A 21,510-nucleotide genomic window follows, 5' to 3' on the forward strand; every position below is an offset into this window, starting at 1 on the left:
TGTCATTTTCTTTGTTGAAGGTATGAAGATAAAACTCGGCTGAGACAGACAGGATTGGTGAGGGACATGAAAAATTTAAACTTGACTTCCAGAAGTGTACTCCTTAAAAATATGACCCCAAAGCCTTGTGGGATGTGCCTTGTGGGGGTCCCCTTGTCTTTCCACAGTCAGGATAGATCATGGCAGGAACTCTGGCTTTAAGAACAGTTTCACTTTCCTTTTTCCCTGTGGGCTCCCTCCCCACCCCTGCTGGGTCTGCTCGCACTCTGCCCCACCCCCATCCCGGAGTGCCTCTGGCCCCAGCTGGTCGGGGTGAATGCAGTGTCACTGTGTGAGCTGCAGGGACATTCCACAGGCCCAGCCTTGTGCTTCATCTGGCTCCAATCTGTCTTCCCCTCCTTGCCTTGCTTCATCCTTTGCATCTCAGCCTGGGCTGTATTTTCCTGTGATGTGGGCTGTGGAGCTGAGTGGCTGAATGTCACAGCCGTGGAACCAGACCTCCTTGGTCCCCAGCCCAGTTTCATACCAACTAGTGATGTGCCTTTGGGCAAGTGTCTTAACTCCTCTTAGCCTCGGTCATCTTACTGTAAATCAGGAGGAGAATGGCACCTACACCACAGCAGTTGTTGTGAACATTTATTATGAGCACTTTTCACACTGTCTGCCACAAAATAGTACTTACTAAATGTCAGCGCTAATCCCAGGAGTTGTTTTGCATTTTCTCCTTACGAGGTGATCACGGTTTTATTACACACCTGCAGGTCTGGATTAAACATCTCTAGGATCTGGGGTGGATGGGGAACATCTCTTAGAAGGAAATAATATGATAATAATGTGATAATACCCATCAGTTATTGAGGAATTCCTCTTTTCTAGGTACTATGCCGGTAGCAATAATTAATGATAATTAACTAATAATGAACAACAAAATAGAAGCAAATCCTGATTGAGTGCTTACTGTCTGCCGGGCAATGCTCTAAACATTTTTGTGTATTAACAAATCCTAACAACCCGTTGAGGAAGATACTATTATTATCCTCATTTTACAGATCAGAAAACTGAAGCATAGAGAGGCAAAGTGACTTACTCAAGTTGAACCAGTAAGTGGACAAGGATAGGACTCAAACTCTTGCTACTCTGGTCCAGCTCGTCCCCTGGGCTCTGAATCCCGAACAATCCTACCCAGTGTCTGGTCTCTAAAGCTTACCAGCTCTCGGTTACTCTGGCAGATGTTGTGCTGTTCTGCCCCCCGGCTGGATGACTGTGTCTCCAAAAGGGGCATTAAATTAGGCCAGCGGACCCTGCAGCCCTGCAAAAGTTCCCACACTCACCTAGAAAAGTCCTTCTTTGTATCTGGAGAGAGTATGTGTCTTGATATGATCTCAGGACCCACCCAGGCAGTTTTTCAAGTTTCCACGTGGTCTCTCCCCTCCTGGAAATAAGAATAAACACTCAGACAGACTCAGGCGGACCCTCTAAATGAAAGCTGGAGTTATCCAAATGAAAGTGTTCTCTGGTTATGGGTGGAGGATGGGCTGGGGAGGAGGATGGAGGGACTCTTTGGAGGGCAACGATCTTTAAGAGAGATGCCAGGAGGGAGAGCCCTTTCTTCCCTCCATCCCTTCCATTCATAGCGGGGGGGGGGGGGGGGGGGGGGGGGGGGGGGGGGGGGGGGTGGGCGGCAGACAGTGTCTTGATAGAATCTTCTCGAGTCCTCTTCCTTCTGGAGACAAGTGTGACTATAGGTTTTCTGCTGGTCTTCCAGGTGGATTTTTCTGAAGCTTTAAGTATGTTAACTCAAGAAGGCTCCAACCATAGGCCCCTTGTGTATTGATAATAACAATATTTTAAGTATATTGCCCACTTACGAAGTGCCAGGCATTTGTTCTGGGCACGTTATGTTCACAAAGACTCTATCTTTTTTTTTTTTAATATTTATTGAGTTATTTATTATTTTGTTTGCACCGGGTCTTAGTTGTGGCACGTGGGATCTTTTTTTAGTTGCGGCCTGAGTACTTCTTAGTTGCGGCATGCCTGCGGGATCTGGTTCCCTGACATGGGATCAAACCCCAGCCCCCTGCACTGGGAGCACGGGGTCTTACCCACTGGACCACCAGGGAAGTCCGGACAAAGACTGTATCTTTAACCAAACTGTAGTTAGGCTCCTCTGAGCCCTCTTCTTGACTAGGCCTCAACCCAGCCTTCTGCATCCTGCACAGCCCAGTTTTAGCAAGAATCCTGCTAAGTCAGTTTAGCAAGAATCCCTCCGACCCTTGATATCTGATCACCCTCCATATCTGATCAAGTTCCCCATTCCCCACTTTTGAGGTCTGTCTTTGGCCTACCTTTAGCAAGAATCCTGTTAGGTCAGGTTAGCAAGAATCACCCTAGCCTTGATGTTTCTTCGTAGTAATACTTTTGCCATCCACTGACCCTTCACTCTGCTGCTTGCCTATAAACCCCCACTTATCCTTGGGGTTCTCCGAGTTGGGCTTGATCTCTCCCTTCCCTATTGTGGAACCCCTGCCCCAGTAGTCTTGAATAAGTTTTCCTTACCATTTTAGCAAGTGTCAGAATCATTTTTTCTTCAACATGAATTAGTTCATTTATCCTCACAAGGATCCTCTGAGGTCCGCAACTGTCTCCACTTTCACCGGAGAAGGAGGGAGGAGAGAGGGTGCCCTCTGGGATGAGACACAGCTGTTGCCGCATCTGCAGTTTGTACCTGGACGTTCTCCCAAGTTCTCCCATCAGCCCACTTGCAGGAACTTCAACTCGGCGAGATATTGTGCCCTTTGCGACGCAAATCTGAATGTTCTCCAGCGGTGCCGGGAACTACCTGGGCAGTTGCGGGACTAAGGCGCTAGCAGCCGGACGCCGTCGCCTAGCAACCGGGCAACAGTCACGTGACCCAACCCACGTGCCCATCCCCCCCGGGGGGGTTGGAGCCGGGGCCGCGGGCGGGGCGGAGCCGGGCAAGTTTGTTTCCCGAGTTCGTAGACCAGGAGCCCCCGCGGTTGTCGCGCAGGTTCCCTCCAGCTTCGTCGAGATGGAGCTGCCCGCCGTGAACCTGAAGGTGGCAATAGGCGGGGCGGGGCGGGGGTGGCCCAGCCGCTGGGGTTGGCGGGCTGGCGGGCTGGCGGGCGGGCGCGGGGCGGGTCTCCCCGAGCGTGCTGGGCGTTTGCGCTTTTAAAGTAGGAATTTAGAGGTGAGAGGACCGAGCGTTTGGGGAAAGAGGGGTGGTAGGGAGAAAGAGAACGTACAGAGTCCAGCTGAGAAGGAGGTGGGTGGATAGACCGTAGCAAGGAGAGGGATACAGAAGGCCAGCAGGAAAGACCGAGAGGAAACTGGAGGAGGGAAGGGAGGGAAGAGGCCCCCTCTTCCCGGAGTCAGACCGGCCCAGCTGGGAGCGCCGGGCCCCCGAGGCTCGCTTTGGCCTGCGCGCCCAGAATTACCCTGGGGAAAGAGGAAGGCGCGGGGCGGGGGGCCCACCGAGAGCCCGAGGGGGACTTAGAGGCGGCCCACCTCCCTTTCACCGAGAGAGGGGCTAAACCTTTCACCTGCACCCCGGACACCAACCTGGTAGCCTCCTTTGTTGGCAGACGAAGCTGTGATCCCGGACGAGTGGTTTTTCAAAGTTTATGAATTCAACGTCTTTATTTCGTAAGCAGCACAGACACCAATAGAAGTTACTTAAAAGCAGAGAACGCCAACTTTGCGCATTTAGGGAAACACTGGAGCTTCCTGGGGTGTCTTCATTTCCTGAGCCGTGTCCTCAGCTGTCAGGATGCCAGCGGCTGTTCTTTTTTTTCCTCCCCGCCCCACCAGCCCAGTGCTTCTTGGCTCTGTTTGCCACTGAGAGGCTGAAGCCTTTAACTTTGGTCAGGAACGTGTGAACCTTGGGCCAAACCTGCCATTTTGGGTCTCAGTGCAGTTTCCTTCGAGACTGTAGTATCCAGGAATGGCCTTTTACTCACGCATGACAAAGAATTTAGCACCCGTGGTGTCTGGTACTGAAGGAATCTAAGAGATGACTACAGCACAATACATTATCCATATTTGTATTATTAGACACCGTCTGTGCTGTGACTTCTTATGGGAAGACGTCCCTTGATACTTTCCTTAATACTTGCTTCAGTAAACCTCCCCGAAGCTTTCAGTCAACGGCTAGGCGGAGAGATGGCTGGAACAAGGGAATGGACTTGGATTGAAGGTTTAGCTGGGAAGAAATTTACATGAGGGCAACTAAGGTTTGTTGGTGTCGATACTCTGTTCCAGCCTGTGTGGGGTTAATGTTGACCGCCTTTTCTCTAATTAGAGATTTGCCTAAAATAATTGCTAAGAGGGAATGAAATGAGGGACAGAGCCACAGGAATTGAGAGGGGAGAGAGCCCGCATTTGGGGGGCATCTGTGGGGTGCCAGGTTATTTATTTAATCACATCAACCTTCTGAGATTTTGACAGATGAGCAAACTTCAGCTCAGACCAGGTAAGTAACTTGCCAAGGTCCCACAGAGATTTAGTGGCAGAGTCAGGGTTTGAATCCATCAGGGTCAGACTTCAAAGCTGTGTCCTTTCCTGGCCACCAATTAGTTAGGACTGACTTCTGCCTTGACATTTTCTGTCCACGGGGAGGGCTTAGTCTGTTTGGGGCTTTTTTTGGAGCAACTTCATGGGTGGGACAGGCCACACACGACCCCAGGTGTGAGCTGTGCTGGCTTTGGGTGCCCGGAATGAAATGTCTGGTCCTTCCCTTGACTTGGGAAATAAAACATCATATCTCAGAGGGTCTTAACTGATACCAATCAGAGACAACTAAGTGCTGGGAGGGCCTGAGCAGCTAGGGTTGCTAGGTAACATACAGGACATCCAGTTGAATTTGAATTTCATATCAACAATAAATAATTTTTTAGTATAAGTATATCCCAGGCAATGTTTGGGACATTCTAGCAAATTATTCATTATCTGAAATTGAAAACTAACTGGGTGCTCTGTGTTTTTGCTGTTAAACCTGGCCACCCTGTGGAGAGAGCTGTTGGTGCTTGTTCACCGCCGTCTGAGTGGGGTGTTCTGAGACCAGAGCCCCTTGGGAGCGGGGGCAATGCACCCCTGTGGCCCTGCACTACCCCCTCCCTTATTTCACACATTCCTTGGGCATTGGCTCAATGCCTGCTTGTGCCCAGCCCAGCTGGAGTGGGCAGTGGTGCCAGGTGAGCAGAAGCAAGTGCCCCAGGCCCTCTGGGCAGTCGCTAACCCAGCCCCACCCGTGAGGCAAGTCCTGAGCTGGAGGAATGTCACTGTGACAAGTTTCGAAGGCAATAGGCTAGGGTTCGTGAGGTCTTGGGAGAAAGGCCCTTTGGAGGAGGGTGCAGGGGGTAGTGTAGCATGAGGGTTAAGAACTCTGGAAGCTGACTGTGTAGTAGTAATGAGGATGGCCACGTCTGGGGGGCTGACTACCTGGCAGGCATTGCATTGAATGTTTCGCACATCCCTCCACCTCTCTGTAGCCACACAACACCCCTGTGAAACATTATAGTCCCACTTTATAGAAGAGCAAGCAGCAGTTCTGAGAGCTCAGGTGACCGGCCCAAGGTCACACAGCTCTAAGTCACAGAGCTGGGGTCCAATCCACATATTTGGCTGCAATGCCCATACCATTAACCACTGCCCACCTCTGCCTCTGCTCTCCAGCAGCCCTGAGTGCTGTCCCCTAGCCTCAGCCCTCGGGGGTCCTCGGGGATCTTGCTGCCTCATGCAACAGGCCACCGAGTGTTTGCACAGGACCAGGAAAATATATTCTGGGTGTTTTTGTTTTTGTTTGTTTATGGTTTTTTTGGTCGTGCCGTGCGGTTTGTGGGATCTTAGTTCCCTTACCAGGGATTGAACCCGCGCCCTCGGCAGTGAAAGTGCAGAGTCCTAACCACTGGACCGCCAGGGAATTCCCTCCATACAGATTAATATAGAGAATATATTTTTCCTGGGAATTCCCTGGCGGTCCAGTGATTAGGACCCAGTGCTTTCACTGCCCAGGGCACAGGTTCAATCCTGCAAGCTGAAAAAATACAAAACTGTACGGTGACCTCAGGTCTGTCTACCACCCGTCTGGGAAGTCCCACCCCCACCCCCGTGGGCCCTCTAGTGGCAAACGAAGGGTCTAAGTCCTGGTCCGCAGGACCCTGCGGTTTCCCCCTTAGCCTTCTCTTCTCAAGGTCAAACCTCCTCATTTCCATCCACCCTTCCCTTGCTCTTCCAGCACAGTGGATAGAGCACAGGCTTTGGGGCCAGAGAGATTTCTGTCCAAAGCCAGACTCTGCTGCTTACTAGCTGTGTGACCTGGAGCAGATTTCTAAACCTCTCTGAGTATCAGTTTCCTCACCATAAAAAGAGCATAAAATTAGACCCTACCTTCTAGGGTGATAAGGGGAGGATCTAGTGGTCCTGGAGGTGGTGTAGCATCACTTTTTTTTTTTTTTTTTTTTGCGTTATGCGGGCCTCTCACTGTTGCGGCCTCTCCCGTTGCGGAGCACAGGCTCCGGACGCGCAGGCTCAGCGGCCATGGCTCACGGGCCCAGCCGCTCCACGGCATGTGGGATCTTCCCGGACCAGGGCACGAACCTGTGTCCCCTGCGTCGGCAGGTGGACTCTCAACCACTGCGCCACCAGGGAAGCCCCTTCATCACATTTTTATTAGCAGGAAAACTCAGACCAGATAGACCTGAGATTAGCATCTGGGCTCTCTTGTTTATAAGCATTACCGTTTGGGCCAATTTACTTAATCTCTCACAGCTTCAGTTTCTTCATAAGTAAAACAGGATTAAAACTCTACGCCAGACGGTTATAAGGATGACGTGGGCCGAGTGTTCAGGGTAGTGTAGACACGTGACAGGCAGATCTTCCTCAGTAGCAGGGATTGATGTGGTTGACACTGTTTCTGGATGTCTGTTCCATAACAGTACTTACGGTTAGTAAGTAGGTACATCCAGTGACCGTCAGATGCCTGTCTCTGCGGTGGAAAGGGCGGGGCAGCCCCCCTGGGCCGAGTCTATAGGAAGAGTCCAGGAGCTCAAGTCTGTTTCCTCTTGCCCAGTCAGAACGGTCAGGCTGCCCAGGCACATTCTCAGGCCCCTCCCTCCCTCATTCTCTATGGCAGTACCTGGGTATCCCCAGTATCCCCTTGGTTACCAGAAACCTCCCCCAGAGTCAGCAGACAGTTCTTTTGTGCTGAGATGAGGGCTGTCAGGAAGGGCAGAGCCAGCTTGGCTGGGTTTCTTTTTCTTTTCTTTATTTTTATTGGCATATAGTTGATTTACAGTGTTGCGTTAGTTTCAGGTGTACAGCAAAGTGAATCAGTTATACATACACATATAGCCACTCTTTTTTAGAATCTTGGCTGGGTTTCTTGTTGGAGTTTTCCTGCACATTAGACCCCTCTGGGCCTGGGTGGGTGCGCCCGCCCATTACAAAGGTGGGGAAACTGAGGCAGAGGAGGCTTCGTCTTTGTGGGTTTCTTTTCCCAGGGCTGAAGAGAAGTGATCCACTAATGCTATGTTTCCTAAATATTTAGAAAACAAAGTGATGTCACACCGAGGGGATGTGTGTCTGCTAAAGGTCTGCAGGATTTCCAGATTATACTCTGTTCTGCCCAAAAGAGAGGGCCTAGTTTTGGACCTTAGCAGGTGCTCACTCCATAGTACAAGCTTTTCTGGCTCCAGGAAAAACTTTATCCCACAGGTTAAACAGAATGGTTTCCCCACAGGCTTCCCTGGGTCTCAGCCTTTCCTCTTACCATGGTAAAGCTGGGCTCTGCAGGCCAAGAGCACCCCTTTATTAAAGACCTGCAGTGTGCACAGTCTAGAGGTGGGAACCAGAGTCCTTGGAAATGAAGGCCGTTTCTGAAATAGAAGTCAAGGGAGGGCTGGATTTGGTGTTGATTTTCCGGAGTGGCGACGTGAGCTGCCTCCCCTGTGGCTCCTTCCTTGGTGTCTTGTCTTAGTTAAAAACCCGACACCAGGACCACCGTGGCTGGCCGCGTGTCATGGCCTCTGACAGGTCCCTTCCTCTCTGCGGGCAGGGTTTCCTATTAGACAGAGGGGGACAGTGTTTTGCTCTTAAGATAAAGATCAGGATTTCTCCCCACACCCTCCAGGCCCAGCCCTGCCCCACCCCCAGCTTCCTGTCCCTCCTCTCCACTCTCCTCTTCCACTCCAGCCACACTGGCTTCTTTTCCGTTTCCAGAATGTTCCATGCTCCCTTCTGCCACAGAGCCTTTGCAGGTGCTGTCCCTTCTGCTTGAAATGCTCTTCTTTCCCCTCTGCCCCTGGTTAACCCCTGCTCACCCCCTTCGTCCCTCAGAGAAGCCTCCTAAGCGCCTCTCCCTTGACGCAGGGTGAGGTTCCTTCTCCTTTGCTGTAACTTCCTTCACAGCAGGCTGTCTCATTGGAAATCCACACTCCTAAGGTGATGGCCTAGTTCACAGTTTCCCGCCCACCCTAGGTGTCAGGTCTGGGAGGGCAGCCCAGTGTTGCATCTGCCTCGCTCGCCTTTGAATCCCCAGGGTGGAGGCCAAGCAGGTGCCAGCGATGCCGGCTTAAACTGTACGTGTTTCAGAAACTTAGCGCTGTGTGATCCCTCCCCTTCAGCCCCTGGGAAGAGAAACCCTCAGAAGATTAGGCCTCCTCTGCCTCAGTTTCCCCATCTTTGTAACGGGAGGGCACATCTGCCCAGGCCCTGGGTCGGACAACACCTGGCTAAGTCAGGTTTGAAACGTGGCTCAGCTGTGCAACCTGGGGCAAGTTACTTACCTCTGAGCCTCAGTTTTCTCAACTGTAAAATGGGGAAAATTGTACCTCAGAGGACTGTAAGGATGAAATGCGTTCCTATGCACAAAAATCTCAGAATGCTGCCTGATGCGTGGGAGGCACTCGGTCATAAACGAGGGAAGGTGATGGCAAAGATTCCTTCCAGAGCTAGCCTGCTGTCATGTAGACTCAACTTTTTCGGAGTCTCAAGACCTGTGTAAGGCCAGGTGCATTGGTCCTTACAGAATCGATCTAGTCCTCTGTAGCCGGAAGAGGGATTCTTCGGGCGCCGTGGACCGTACTCTGGGCTTTGTTCACTTCACTGAGCACTGGGGGTGAAGGTGGGGTATCCCGGGCGTCTGCCCCGGATGTCACCTGCCCCCCATGTGGAAAACGTCTGCGTCTGTCTCAAGCCCAAATAGCTCCCCTCCGCTGAAGGCCGTGCCCCCGGCGTGAAGGCGAGGAGCCCTGGTTCTGGAGTCATACTTACAGTTTCATTTGAGTCTTGCCATCAGTGGAATCACGATCAACTTAATTTACCTCTGAGCCTAGTTTCCTTGACTGTAAAATGGGAATGATTCTAGTATCTGCTCCAGAGGCTGTTGTGAGGCCCAGAGAAGGTCACGTGGGGCGCTGGGCCCAGGACCTGGAATGTGCCATGAATAGTAACCCTTCTAGAAACGCAGCCAGAGCCCCTTGCACCAGACCAGAAACCACTGCACCAGACCAGAAACCACTGCAATCCTGGCCGTGCGCCCTTGCTCTCTGGGCCCAGCATGCCGTCCCCGCCCCCGGCTCTTGGCTTCCCCTTCCCAACTTGACTGCTCAGTGCCGGAAGCAAACCCCCTCAAGGGCCCCCACCGACCACCAGGCCCCACTGAAGCTCCCGACTTGGGGCTCTTGGCCTCCCGCAGCCTCAGCGCCCCCCACCCCTCGGGGCTCTGGGTCCCGCGTCCCTGCCTGTGCTTCCGGGTGTCCACTTTGGGACGCCCCGCTCTCCCTCTCCTTTGCCTGGCTGGTCCCTGCGTCCCCTTTAGCACCAGCTCCGAGTTCCCTGCTTCTTTGGAAGCTCTAGCTGGCAGCTGCCCTGTCCTCCCTGTAGCATCTGTTCCTTCCTTCTTTACTTGCTTTGCAATCAGGGCCCTTTGGATTACCAGGAATAGAGACCAGCTCTACAAAGACAGTAAAGAGGGCTGTCTTTGAAGGACATATGGGGCAACAAAAAGGGTGGGATAGCGCAGAACTTTAGAAAAAGGCCAGGGGGATTTCTTTTCTTAACAAATCATAGCGTGTTACCTTCCTGCAGAAAAGCCCTCAGTGCACTTGGGCTGAAATCCATGCTCCTTGCGGAGGCCCTCAAGGCCCACCTCTCCCCTCTGGTCTTCTGCCACTGGGCTGCTCTCCCATTCCCTGGACGCACCCGGCATCCCCCCGTCCCCACACGGCACCCCAGCTCCAGTGTCCTAAGAAATCAGCCTCATTTGAGCTCCCCCCCACCCCAGTTTCCCATTGAGGCTCCTCTGATTCCAGAGCAGATTCCCAGGTTCCCCAAAGGAGCCTCCCGCCTTTGGAAGCAGGAAGGCCTGTAGGTGTCAGCTGCCCCGAGGGAGTGGGGAGGGCAACGTGGCAGCGTCGCCTGGCCTGTGCTCTTCCTCCTTCTCTACCTTCTCTTCTGTCACTGTTGGTGGTGTTTCATTTCAACAGACACTGCTGAAGCCCTCTTAGGGGCTAGGCGGGGGCTTCCGGTGTTTTCTGGCTCCATAAGCTTTCTTGCCCACCCCCCTGCTGCCATGGTGGTCACATTCACAGATCTCCTCTCCACCCACTCCCTCTTCTTTGTGTGTCACAGGCGATCCTCCTGGTTCACTGGCTGCTGGCGATCTGGTGAGTGACTCTCTGAGTGTCCTGTTCTGTGTCCACCTGTCTCCCAGGATCTGGGTCCACGTGTCTCCTTGGGGTCTTGTCCATGTGTGTCCTGGGTCTGCATCCATGTGTCTCACGGGCCTTGTCCACGTCTCCCAGCCCGTTCCAAGACTGAATAGCACCTTGTCAGGAACATCACCAGCAAGCTCCCCATGTTCCAAGGATGTCAGAGGGGCAGGCAGTACCCAGAGGCCTTTGCCGTCACTGCCCTAGGAGCTTCGAGCCCTCATCCTCAGGGAGGCAACAGCCCAGGGCAGTACCAACCGCTCAACCTTCCTCCAGACACTGCCCGAGCCCTTTGGGCTTGTCACCCCTCTAGTTCTTCCCCGAGGCCTTCACATCTGGGGGGTCTGAGGTGCTGAAGCCTGGGGGCCGGTCTCTTATACAGTGCTGGGGTGGATGTCAGGTAGAGCTCTGTGTGTCTGTGACCTTGGGTGAGTCACTTAAACCCCCTAAGTCATTTTCTCACCTATAAAGTGAGAGCATTACTGACCCTCCCACTTGTCCTGTAAGGTCATCGGAAGGTGAAAGCGTAACTTCTGAAACTGTAAAACTGCTAACCTCCATTGAGGGTGTCCAGAGCCCAGCTGCCAGGCTGGTCGCCTTCTGGGGGTTAGCTCAGCGGCTCAGCAAGTAGACGCCTGACACAGGGGTGAGGTCACTTGCTCAGGGGTGGACCCTCACTCTCACTTCACACCCCCTGCCCAGAGACGGCAGGCTCAGGATTCAGACCGACCCTGTTCAGGTCCTGGCTCTGCTATATTCCAGCCAGGTCACCTTGACCAAGTGACTCCACTTCTTGGGACCTTGGTTTCCATCTGTAAAATGGGTACAAGGAAGCACACCACTCAGGAGCTGTGAGAGAGAAGCATGGCGATGCTCTGCTCACCGGACACTGCCCAGGCCTGCCCAAGGGAGACCTGAGGACTCAGGATTGATTTTCATCATGACCGTCTGCTTTAGCTGTTGAGTTTCTGGGGAGATTTGTCTGCCAAACCGAGACTGGAGACCATTGAGCTCACGTGTGCGTTTTGCAGCTGTGGAAGTGCAGTGCACACGTTAACGGGTGTGAATAATGGGAACAGTGATAATCATGGTTAATGACCTCGAGGAGCAGAGTCAAAATCCAGATTTCTCAGTGACGCTCCCCAAGATTGAGCTGGTGAGGCCTGCTTTCCAGAACCAAAAAATGAGATTACTTATTCTGAGTAAGCCTCGTTGTGCCCTACGCTCAAGTGCTTTGCACATGTTTTCTGTACGGTACACTTCAGGGAACGCCATTTAAATTCGTGAGGCACCCCACTGCGTGCTGGGGCCATCCAAGCTGAGCGAATACGGTGGATAAGAGCGCAGCCTCTTGAGCCAGACTGCCTGGGTTTAAATCCCAGCTTTGCCACTTAGCAGCTGTGTGACCTTCAGCAAGTTACTTGACCTCTCTGTGCCTCTCTCTCCTCATCTGTAAAATGAGGATAGCAATAGTGCCTCCTTACTGGGGTTGTTAAGACAAATGCACATAAATGAGCGAATTTAAAGCACTTATAACTGTGCCAGGTGCTAGTAAGGGCTCTGGGTTAACTATTATTTTCTTTGAGTTAACAAACAAGTAAACAGTTGAGTTAGTAGCAATACCCTACAAAATAAAAGAGGGTGGGCATTGTGTTAGAAAGCGGTGAGGTGGTACTTGAAATGGGGCAGTCAGAGAAGGAGTCTCGGAGTTAACAGTTGAGGTGAGGCTAAAATGACAAAAAGGGACCGAGTGTTCAGGGTAGAGGGGACAGCAAGGCAATGAATGGGAGGTATAGGCTGGGCTGTGTCACCAGATCCCACAGGGCCCCATAGGCCATGGTCAAGAATCTGAATTTTATTCCAAGAGAACTGTTGGAGAACTTTTAGCAGAGTGACGTCCCCGATTTACCTAACTGGTTGCTGTTTATGAATGGCCAGGAGCGGGCAGGAGTGGAAGTACGGAGACCAGTGGGGAGAGGCTAGTAGGAGAGGATGGTGGTTTGGACCTGGAGGGACGTGGCCAGATTCCGGATCCGTTTGGGAGGCAGAGCGGTGGCATTTGCCTCCGCGGAGGCAGAGCGGAGGCAGAGTGCTGACATTTCTGGAGCACGGGGGCGTGGGGGGAAGGAACAAGGCCATGGACTGTGGCCTCTGCTCGTAGGGGCCCTGAGACCTGAGAGCCTTAGGAGGTGACCTGTGGGAGGGGTGGGCACCTGTGCGGCGGCCACCTCCTGACTTGACTCAGATGCCTCCTTCTCCCGCAGGGGCTGCATCGTGTTCCCGGGCGCCTACGCGTGGTCCAACTTCACCATCCTGGCTTTGGGCGTGTGGGCCGTCGCGCAGCGGGACTCCATCGACGCCATAAGTATGGTGAGCTGGGGGAGAACTGGCTTGAGGGTGATCGTGGGCCCGGCTCCGTCTTCCCCTTCACTCATCCAATCTCCTCTCCCTTCTTTTTTCCCCATTTTCCACTTTCTGCTAAGTAAGCCCACCCAGGCTACCAGCCCACGTGCACCTTCACTAGTCTGGCCTGCTTCCCTGCCTGCCTGGCTCAGAGAGCCCGGAGTCTGCTCATTTTTTCCCCAAGAGGGGCATGGCGTGGGCTCCCACCGGTGTCCCAGACTGGCCCTTCCCCGAGGGCAGTGGAGCACACGCCAGTAACCCACCTCTAGGGCCCTCCTAATAGGGAGGGATGTGGCCGGGAGGCCTGTGGAGAGGGAACTCCACCACCTTGTGAGGTCAGAGCGGACACCGTCTGGCTGAACTGTCCCCCGGGGGAGCTTCCCGACACCCGCTCAGACCCAGATGGCTGTGAGCACCCGACCGGCCTCTCGGGATGGCTGAGAAGGGATTTCTCTGGTGGTGAAGATGGAGCAAGTGAATTCTGAGGGACCTTCCATCTCAGAGGCTCTGGACCCAAGTCTTGTACCTCGTCGTGGCCTCAGCATGAGAGGAGGTGGGGGAAGGTGCTCTGGCCCCACACCACTGCTCGCGGCCTCACAGCCCCCAGTCGGGCATCTCACCCACAGAGTCCTGCCTGCTGGCTTGATCTGTTGTCCAGCAAACCCCAAGGACACAGTAGGGCACAAGTGGAGCTTCCGGCCTGGTGTATACGGTGGGAGAGTGAGGGGGTGGGACAGGGGGGCAGCGGGCTCGTAAACCCGGATGACACGTGGTCGCCCCTGGGCCCTGCGCCCGGCCTGTCTTGCAGTTTCTGGGTGGCTTGGTGGTCACCATCTTCCTGGACATCATCCACATCAGCATCTTCTACCCAAGGACCAGCGTCTCGGACACAGAGCGCTTCAGCGCTGGCATGGCCATCGTCAGCGCGCTCCTCAAGCCGGTCTCCTGCTGCTTCGTCTACCAAATGCACCGGGAGCGCGGGGGTGAGCACCTCCTCCACACTGGTGAGGCCAGCGCCTCCCGCCAGCTCCCCGACTCCCCTCTCGCTGGCCCAGGTGCTGGCACACTGCCATCTCCCCACCTCTCCCTGGTCTCCACCTTGCCCGCCCCCCAGCCCCCGGCCCCAGGGAGCCAACCTTGCCCCCTGAGAGAAGGGCTCGAGGTGCAGGACGGGGCTTGGCGTGGGCTCTGGGAGCCAGGCTGGACCGTGTGCAAGTTTCTGGTCTCTGCTGCAGGAGCCCAGGGGTCCCCCTGGCCGCCCCCACCTGTTATGACCTTTCCCTGGCACCAGGCTACAGTGCCAGGTTCCCCTGTCAGCTCAGACATGGGTGCAGCTTTGGGCGTGATCCAGTGCCCCAGGCGGTTCTGGGCAGTCTGTGGCCCGAGGCTTGTAGGCACCTGCAGGGCCAGCTTCCCCTCTCAGCTCCCTCCAGCCCCATTGCTGGAACCCCCGTCTCCTGCCACATACGGGGTCTGGGTGGCCAAGGGAGGGGTGGTGCTGTGGCCTAGGCCGTGGGGGCCCCGGCCAAAGCCAGCCCTGAACTGCAGGTGCTTTCCCTTAGCCCAGACCTGCTGCCCGCTCCCACGGCCTCTCTGAGCTGTACCCCTTCTCGTGGTGGCCCTTCCCCTGCCCTCTCTGATGCACATTCTCACCTCCTTTCTCTCTCTCTGAGAGAAGTGGAGAGAGGTGTGGTCTTCCACCTTTCACTTCTGAGAAGAGAGGTCCAGAGTGGCCCGTGACCCGCTGGGAGAGCTGCTGGGCTAAGGGCCGGAATGGCCCGGGGCCGCCCACCCTGGGCAACCTCAGCACTGCCCAGGCCTGCCCGGGGGCGGGGAGGAGCCAGTGACGTTCCTCCATTAGACAGATGAAGAAACTGAGGCCCAGGGCCCTTGGGGCCCGTTCAGGAGCTCAGGACAGTTGTGCAGAGTGCAGATGGGAGTGAGGGGTGTGGCACTGAGAGCCCTACCGCCTGCCTTGCACCCTCTGGGCTCTGCAACTGTGCCAGCTCTGGGGCCTTCTGGAAACAGTCACGCTGTATCCGCTCTGTCCGGGAGAGGAGCCGGAGAGGAGCCCGTGGGCCCAGGGCTGGGCGTCCCTTGGCCAGATTCCTGAGCATGTGCTGCTCAGAGAACCACTGAGGCATAATGGCTACGAGCCCTGTCCTTGGGGTCGTGCTGCTTAGGTCTGAACCCTGGTGTCCTCTGCTTCAAGCTTTATAATCTCAGGCGAGTCAGTTCATCTCTGTGACCCTCAGTTTCCTCATCTGTAAAGTGGGGACAATAAAAAACCTCTGTAGGGTTACAGGAGGATTGAATAAATAATATATGCTAAAGGCTTGATGCCTGGGGCTGCTGCCACTGTCACTCCTGGGTGCTGGGATGCCCAGCTCTGGCCTTTCTGGTCAAGGGGTAGGGGGATGTTGGTTTGGCCTTGTGGAATGTCCTAAGTCCTCACCCTTCAGTTTTTCTTTCCCCCCATCTCCCCCGCCCCCTAGCTTTCCTCGGACCTTCACAGGATCACAGTGCCTACCAGACGATTGACTCTCCAGAAGCCCCTGCCGACCTGGAGAGCAGGGCTCACGTCCCCCAAGGATACTGAAGCCAGCCCTGCTGCACCTGGCCCCAGCCTAGGGGCCAGTTTGACAAACTGTGGGGAGGGGTGGGAGGAGGCTGCATCACCTTCTTGGATGTGCCTTGGATGTCATCCTCGGGGCGCTCCCGTCCCCCCACCTTTCTCAGAACTAATGTGGGATGTGCCTTCCGGTTCCCCATCTCAGGGGTTGCCTGAATCAAGTGCCCTGAGAGGCCAGGAGCCCCTGTGCACACCTGTCCCAAACTCCTCGAGGCCTCTCCTCCCTCCCAGGCATCCCACTGGTGCCAGGCTGGGAACTGTGGTCGCTTTTGTCACCTCCACCCTTAGCTGCTCCGTGCAGGCGCTGGGTCGAGCCGTGCCTGAGCCTGGCGGGGTCAGGCCTCTAAGAGCCAGTGATGCCCCTACCCCACGCCTCTCCCGAAGTTGGCCAAGCCCTCCCGCAGGAGCTCTGAGAGCTTCTGGTCACACTAAGCCCCAGGAGTGCAGGGGTGAGGCCCCACGGCTTCTCACTGCCTAGTCACTTGGGGCCCAGGACCCCATCACTGGAGGCTGGTGGTGTCTGCAGCCTCAGAGGTCCGCCACAGCCTCCAGCTGCCCTGCTCAGAGCCATGGCATTAAAGTTCAGGGAATCCTCTAGCTGAGTGTGTTTTGAGCCACGTTTAATCTCCCGTCAGGGCTGGAGCCTGGACTTGCCATTCCTGGGAAGATTCCGGCGAATCCCCAGGGCACCAGGCCTTAGGTGCCCATTCTCTCGTGGCAGGAGGAAGCAGGGGCTCACGACCAGCTGGGCCTGCTCTGTGCTCAGCTCCAGCACAGCCGAGGCCCCAGCAGAGGAGGGCACTGTTCATTGCGGCAAGTGGGTGTCCATTTCTCCGAATTCAGATGGCTCAGGTATTGGTTTGAATCCTGCCCTGCCCCTGACTGTGTGCCCCTCAGACCCCCGTGTCTGCTGGAGGAGGGCTAATGCCTGCCCAGAGAGCGATGATGCAGCTGAAATGGACGGTGCCTGGCCCTCGGGAGGGCTCCCTGCGTGACAGCAAGGTTGTCGGCGGGGCTGTTCCTTGAGCCCATGATGCTGTTGGGTGAGTGGGCCGGGGCGGTCTGCTCCTGGCAGACCCTGTGTCTTGGCCTCAGAGCAAATGGGGACACCTGTCCAGAAGCTCCAAGGAGCCCATGGCCAGGGCCCCCCCCCCACTCCCCTGGGATGGCACTGACCACTGGGCCCCAGGTACCTGGGCTCTTTCAGGCCATCCTGGCTCGTCCCCGGCACAAAGAGGTCGAGGCCTGGTGCACGGTCCCCTCCCCCCATTCTTCTGTATCCGTCCATCCAAAGAAGCTGGGTGCTTGCCACATGCTGGAGCTACAGGGGTGAACTCAGGTCCTGCTCTCGGGGGGGAACAGGCATTAGGAGTCCTCTGTCAGGTGGCGAGAGCCCTGGAAGAAGGAACATGGGCCTCCGGGGAAGGGGCTTGTGCTCTGGGGCCAAGGGATGCTGGGTGGCTGAAGCTGTGGAAAACCGGGAACAGCCTCATAGTCAGATGGGGGCGGACAGATAAGCCGTGGTCCGTTAATTCTAAGGAATGCTGTTCAGCAGTTCAAATGAATAAACCAGGCCTATTTCTATCAATGTTGGTTCCCGCCGAACGTTGGTTGCAGAATGGCACACGTGATATGAGAGCGTTAGTGTGAATTTTAAAACCTCTCAGCAATACCCTGTGTTGTTTGTGGCGTACATGTGGTAAGATGTAAAAGCACCAGGTAGAAGGACCCGTGTCAAGCGCATGGTTGTGGCCTTGGGTGGGGGAGAGGAGGCTAACAGGCTAACACTCAAGTTCCAGTTCTCTCGCTTGTACCGGTTCCTGGCACGTGGGAGGCTCGCAGCGTATATACTCCTGCATCTGGATCCTGAGCGCGTCAGATTTCTCAAGGAAGGAAGAGGCGGGGTGGGGGGGTACAGATAGGAGAGGCTGTGTCAAACAGAGAGTATATTCAGAGACCCCAGTTCCTTATAGCCCCAGACCCCCAAGTTGAGCGGATCTTTGGGGAGAGGGCAGAGGAAGGCCCCTGTCTGAGGTGGAGCTCCCCAGGAGCAGACCCTGAAAGGAAGCGTGTGATGTGTTGCAAAACAGGGGAGCTGGGCTTTCTTGGTCATCTGCCAAAGCTACTCCAGGGTTGGGGGACAGTGACTTAAACTTTCAGGCTGCTCTGGCTCCCTGCCCATGCGGGCAAGGTGGCCCCAGGAAGCCAAGGGCCATCCTGCAAGGAGAGGCCATCAGAGGCACATGGGAACAGTGAGGGCCACCAGGGTGGCTGCCCCTTTCCACACAGCAGGTCTCATAAGGGAGAGTGTCTAACATTCATTCAAAAAGCAGTCAAGAGCTGACAGGAGCTGGGCCGTGTTCTAGATGCTGGGGATACCCCAGTGAGGGGAAAAGCCCCTAGTACCTGGGAGATTCCATTTTGCTTGGGAGGTTTCAGGCAGGGCACAGCTCGGAGGAAGGGCTGAGCGGGCGTGTGCCTGACCAGTCTGTTTGGGGGCACGGTCAGGAGGCCAGAGTGGCTGCAGCCGAGGATGGGAAGAAGCAATGAGGTCAGGGAGGCAGCAGGGGCAGATGGGTCAGAAGGTCATTTCAAGGACTTTGGTTGAGTGTGAGATGGGAGCCACTGGAGGGCTTTGGGCAGAGTCCGACGTGGTCTGACTTAACATTAAAAGGACAGTGTTGGATGGAGAGGTGGAGGTGGTGACGCGTGGTCAGGTCAGGCAGAGCACCGGGCACCGGTTCTCAATCCAAGGGAGTCCTCCAGGCACTTCTGCCCATGGCAGCTTGGTATTGGAGGCGTCAAGGAAAACATCAGACGCTCAAGCACTGATGGACGGCGCTGGACTCACGCTGAGAAGAGACAGCAAGATCGGCTTCAGTAGTGGCGTCGGTCTTCCAGGGACCAGCGGGTCCCTCCCGGCAGCTGACAGGCAGTTTGCTTGTGGTCGGCCCTCTCAGGGCGCAGTGGAAGGACCCCATCCCCTCCCCGAAGAGGACAGATAGAGCAGTGGGGCTGGCCGGGTGCCATATGACACACGGGCTTAAGCAGAACAAAAGAGCACACGCTGGGCCTGAAACAGGGAAAGATGCTCCCACGCCAGGCGCCGAGCTCAGCTGGGCTGTGTGGGCTCGTTGTCTCTCGGTGAGGAAGTGTCCCAGGCCAGGCAGGGTGGAAAGGCCATGTGACGGAGATGACCTCTCCCAACGTGGCAGCTCTCGGATCTGTTTTGAAGGCAGAGCAGCAGGCTTCACTCATGGACTGGATGTAGGAGAAAAAGAGGAGATCAAGATTGCAAGGTTTGGGGCTCAAGCAACTGGAGGCTGGAGCTGCCACTCACCAAGAGGAGACAGGGAGGTCAGGTTTGGGGCAGTGATGCGTGTGGCCCCGTTTGCCTGGCAGAGCAATAAAGCTATTCTTTTCTACTTCGCCCAAAACTGTCTCCGAGATATGACTTGGCCCCGGTGCACAGAGGCTGAGTTTTCAGCATGGGCAAGGCCAGGAACTCAAGTCTCCAGTGGGCCGCACTTGAGGTAACAGGGCTTTCCGGCCAGACATTCTCATTACTGTGTTCTTTTTATTTATTTATTTTTTTTTTTGGCCACGCCGTGTGGCTTGCGGGATCTTAGTTCCCCAACCAGGCATCCAACCAGGGCCCACAGCAGTGAAAGCGCCGAGCCGTAACCACGGGACCTCCAGGGAACTCCCACACGTTCTCTTTAAAAGGCCAGTTTCTAAAGGGATTTGGAAAGAGTCCATATTTTAGTCTATAGGGTTTTCTCACATTCTAGAAACTGTCAACCACAGGAAGCAAATTCCTCTTGTCTCTGGTCTCCTGCTGGCCAGGGCTAAAGTCACTTATCTTGTCTGCAAATCTTGTATCTCTTGTCTTCACAAAACTGAGCCTTCCAGATGAAGGAGCCAGAGGAGTCAGTGTCTTTTCCCCTTGGCCAAAACTGGACCAGAGCGGGGGCCCGCCAGGCACGTCCTCAGAGTCTTCAAATCAGTCTGGAAATTCCAACTCTCCAAACCAGCTCTGGGGCCAGCGAGCCTTGGATTTAATTCTAAATGCAGCCTCTGACTGGCGGTGTGAGTGACCGGATGGCCTCTTAGCTTCACTGAGCCTCAGTTAGGTAAAATAAACGGTACATCTCATTGCCTGTGTTAATTATTCAGAGGGAGGGATGGCCAATGTAGGGAGGAAAAAGTTCTTCTCAACCCTCCTAGGGTCCCCGCTGGGTCTGAAAATTAAACGGACAGTTTTTTATTTTTTGGTTTTTTTTTGGCTACGCTTTCAGGATCTTAGTTCCCTGACCCACGCTTTTGGCAGTGAAAGTGCAGAGTCCTAACCACTGAACCGCCAGGGAAGTCCCTAAACTGACAAGAGATTAACAGGAGAAAAGCATACAAAGGTTTTGAATTTTTATGTATACAAGAGAATGGAGACCCAAAGACGTGACCAGAGCAGGAAGCTTTTAGACAAAGAAAAACAAGAAATTTGTGAAGAGTTGATAAGACAAAGGTGTTTGGGCTTGGGGCTGTAAGTGGTAAAGAAGTAACTAGGAAGATAAGGGTTTAACAAGGTCTGTTTTTACAGAATTTTTTTGGCCAGAAATTCCCTGTCTCTGGTGATAAGAATGTCTTCTTTTCTCCTGATACAGGGGGTGTTCCTTGCACATGGGAATTTTATGACCTGTTTCAGGGAAGAAGGGCAGGGCGGTGGGGGAAGGTCAGAGGGGCCTTCCTGCTTCTGCTGTTTTCTCAAAAACTCCTTCAGGGACTTCCCTGGTGGCGCAATGGTTTAGAATCCGCCTGCCAATGCAGGGGACACAGGTTCGAGCCCTGGTCCGAGAAGATCCCACATGCCGCGGAGCAACTAAGCCCGTGTGCCACAAGTACTGAGCCTGCACTCTAGAGCCCGTGCTCCGCAACAAGAGAAGCCACTGCAGTGAGAAGGCCACACACCGCAATGAAGAGTAGCCCCTGCTCGCCGCCACTAGAGAAAGCACATGTGCAGCAGTGAAGACCCACGTCAGCCAAAAATAAATTAATTAATTAATAGTTTTTAAAAAACTTCAGCTTAAAGTATTCAGTATGCCAAGGTGCCATATTTGGGGGTAGCATGTCTGACCATTTATCTATTTGTTTATTATTAATTCTATAACATTTATTGAATGCATTCTACGAGTTTTCAAAAGATTGAAAAATTTGTCAGGAGACAGAGGTCAACAGATTGTTATAAAACATTGTATCAGAGATCTAAAGTCAGAATAACAGATTTGAACTTGAAGGGAGCTTAGAGCTCCCCAGCCCAGCGACTTGCAAAGTCTGTTTTATTTCAAACACTTTGTTCAAAAGACATCTTAGGAGCTTCCCTGGTGGCGCAGTGGTTGAGAGTCCGCCTGCTGATGCAGGGGACGCGGGTTCGTGCCCCGGTCCGGGAGGATCCCACGTGCCGCGGAGCGGCTGGGCCCGTGAGCCATGGCCGCTGGGCCTGCGCGTCCGGAGCCTGTGCTCCGCAACGGGAGAGGCCACAACAGTGAGAGGCCCGCGTACCGCAAAAAACAAAAACCGAAAAACTTCCAGCCACATTGTGTTTTAAGAGACACACCTAAAATATACAGACACAGGAAGGCTGAAAGGAAATCAATGAAAAAGTTAAGCCAGGCAAATAAGGACTGAAATAGAGCTGGTATAGCTAAATTAATATCAGATCGGCTTGACTCTAAGGCAAAAAGTATTACTAGA

General features: G+C 54.4%; 1 protein-coding gene and 1 long non-coding RNA gene across 2 annotated transcripts; one reads left to right on the forward strand and one right to left on the reverse strand.

Annotated features, from left to right (window-relative positions):
• Positions 1-687: 687 nt before the first annotated feature.
• Positions 688-3,642, reverse strand: LOC132438060 (uncharacterized). Its single transcript, XR_009522150.1, has 3 exons — positions 3,580-3,642; positions 1,332-1,432; positions 688-785 (listed from the first exon to the last, which is right to left on the reverse strand). It is a non-coding gene; the product is annotated as an uncharacterized lncRNA (long non-coding RNA).
• On the forward strand, positions 2,971-17,367 carry AGTRAP (angiotensin II receptor associated protein). Its single transcript, XM_060031778.1, has 5 exons — positions 2,971-3,076; positions 10,648-10,682; positions 12,992-13,097; positions 13,939-14,113; positions 15,626-17,367. Exons 1-5 carry the CDS (start codon positions 3,050-3,052, stop codon positions 15,727-15,729), a joined length of 447 nt encoding a protein of 148 aa, XP_059887761.1. The 5' UTR covers positions 2,971-3,049; the 3' UTR covers positions 15,730-17,367.
• The last annotated feature ends 4,143 nt before the right edge of the window (positions 17,368-21,510 follow it).

This window comes from Delphinus delphis, chromosome 1 (genome assembly GCF_949987515.2).
Source record: "Delphinus delphis chromosome 1, mDelDel1.2, whole genome shotgun sequence".
Taxonomy (NCBI): Eukaryota; Metazoa; Chordata; class Mammalia; order Artiodactyla; family Delphinidae; genus Delphinus; species Delphinus delphis.

What these genes read in the sequence shown, in the direction of transcription:
- AGTRAP (XM_060031778.1), top strand. Translation starts at nt 3,050, where the DNA reads ATGGAGCTGCCCGCCGTGAACCTGAAG. An exon ending in TGCCCGCCGTGAACCTGAAG is followed by an intron (nt 3,077 to 10,647) that starts GTGGCAATAGGC and finishes TGTGTGTCACAG; the next exon opens with GCGATCCTCCTGGTTCACTG. An exon ending in AATGCACCGGGAGCGCGGGG is followed by an intron (nt 14,114 to 15,625) that starts GTGAGCACCTCC and finishes CCCGCCCCCTAG; the next exon opens with CTTTCCTCGGACCTTCACAG.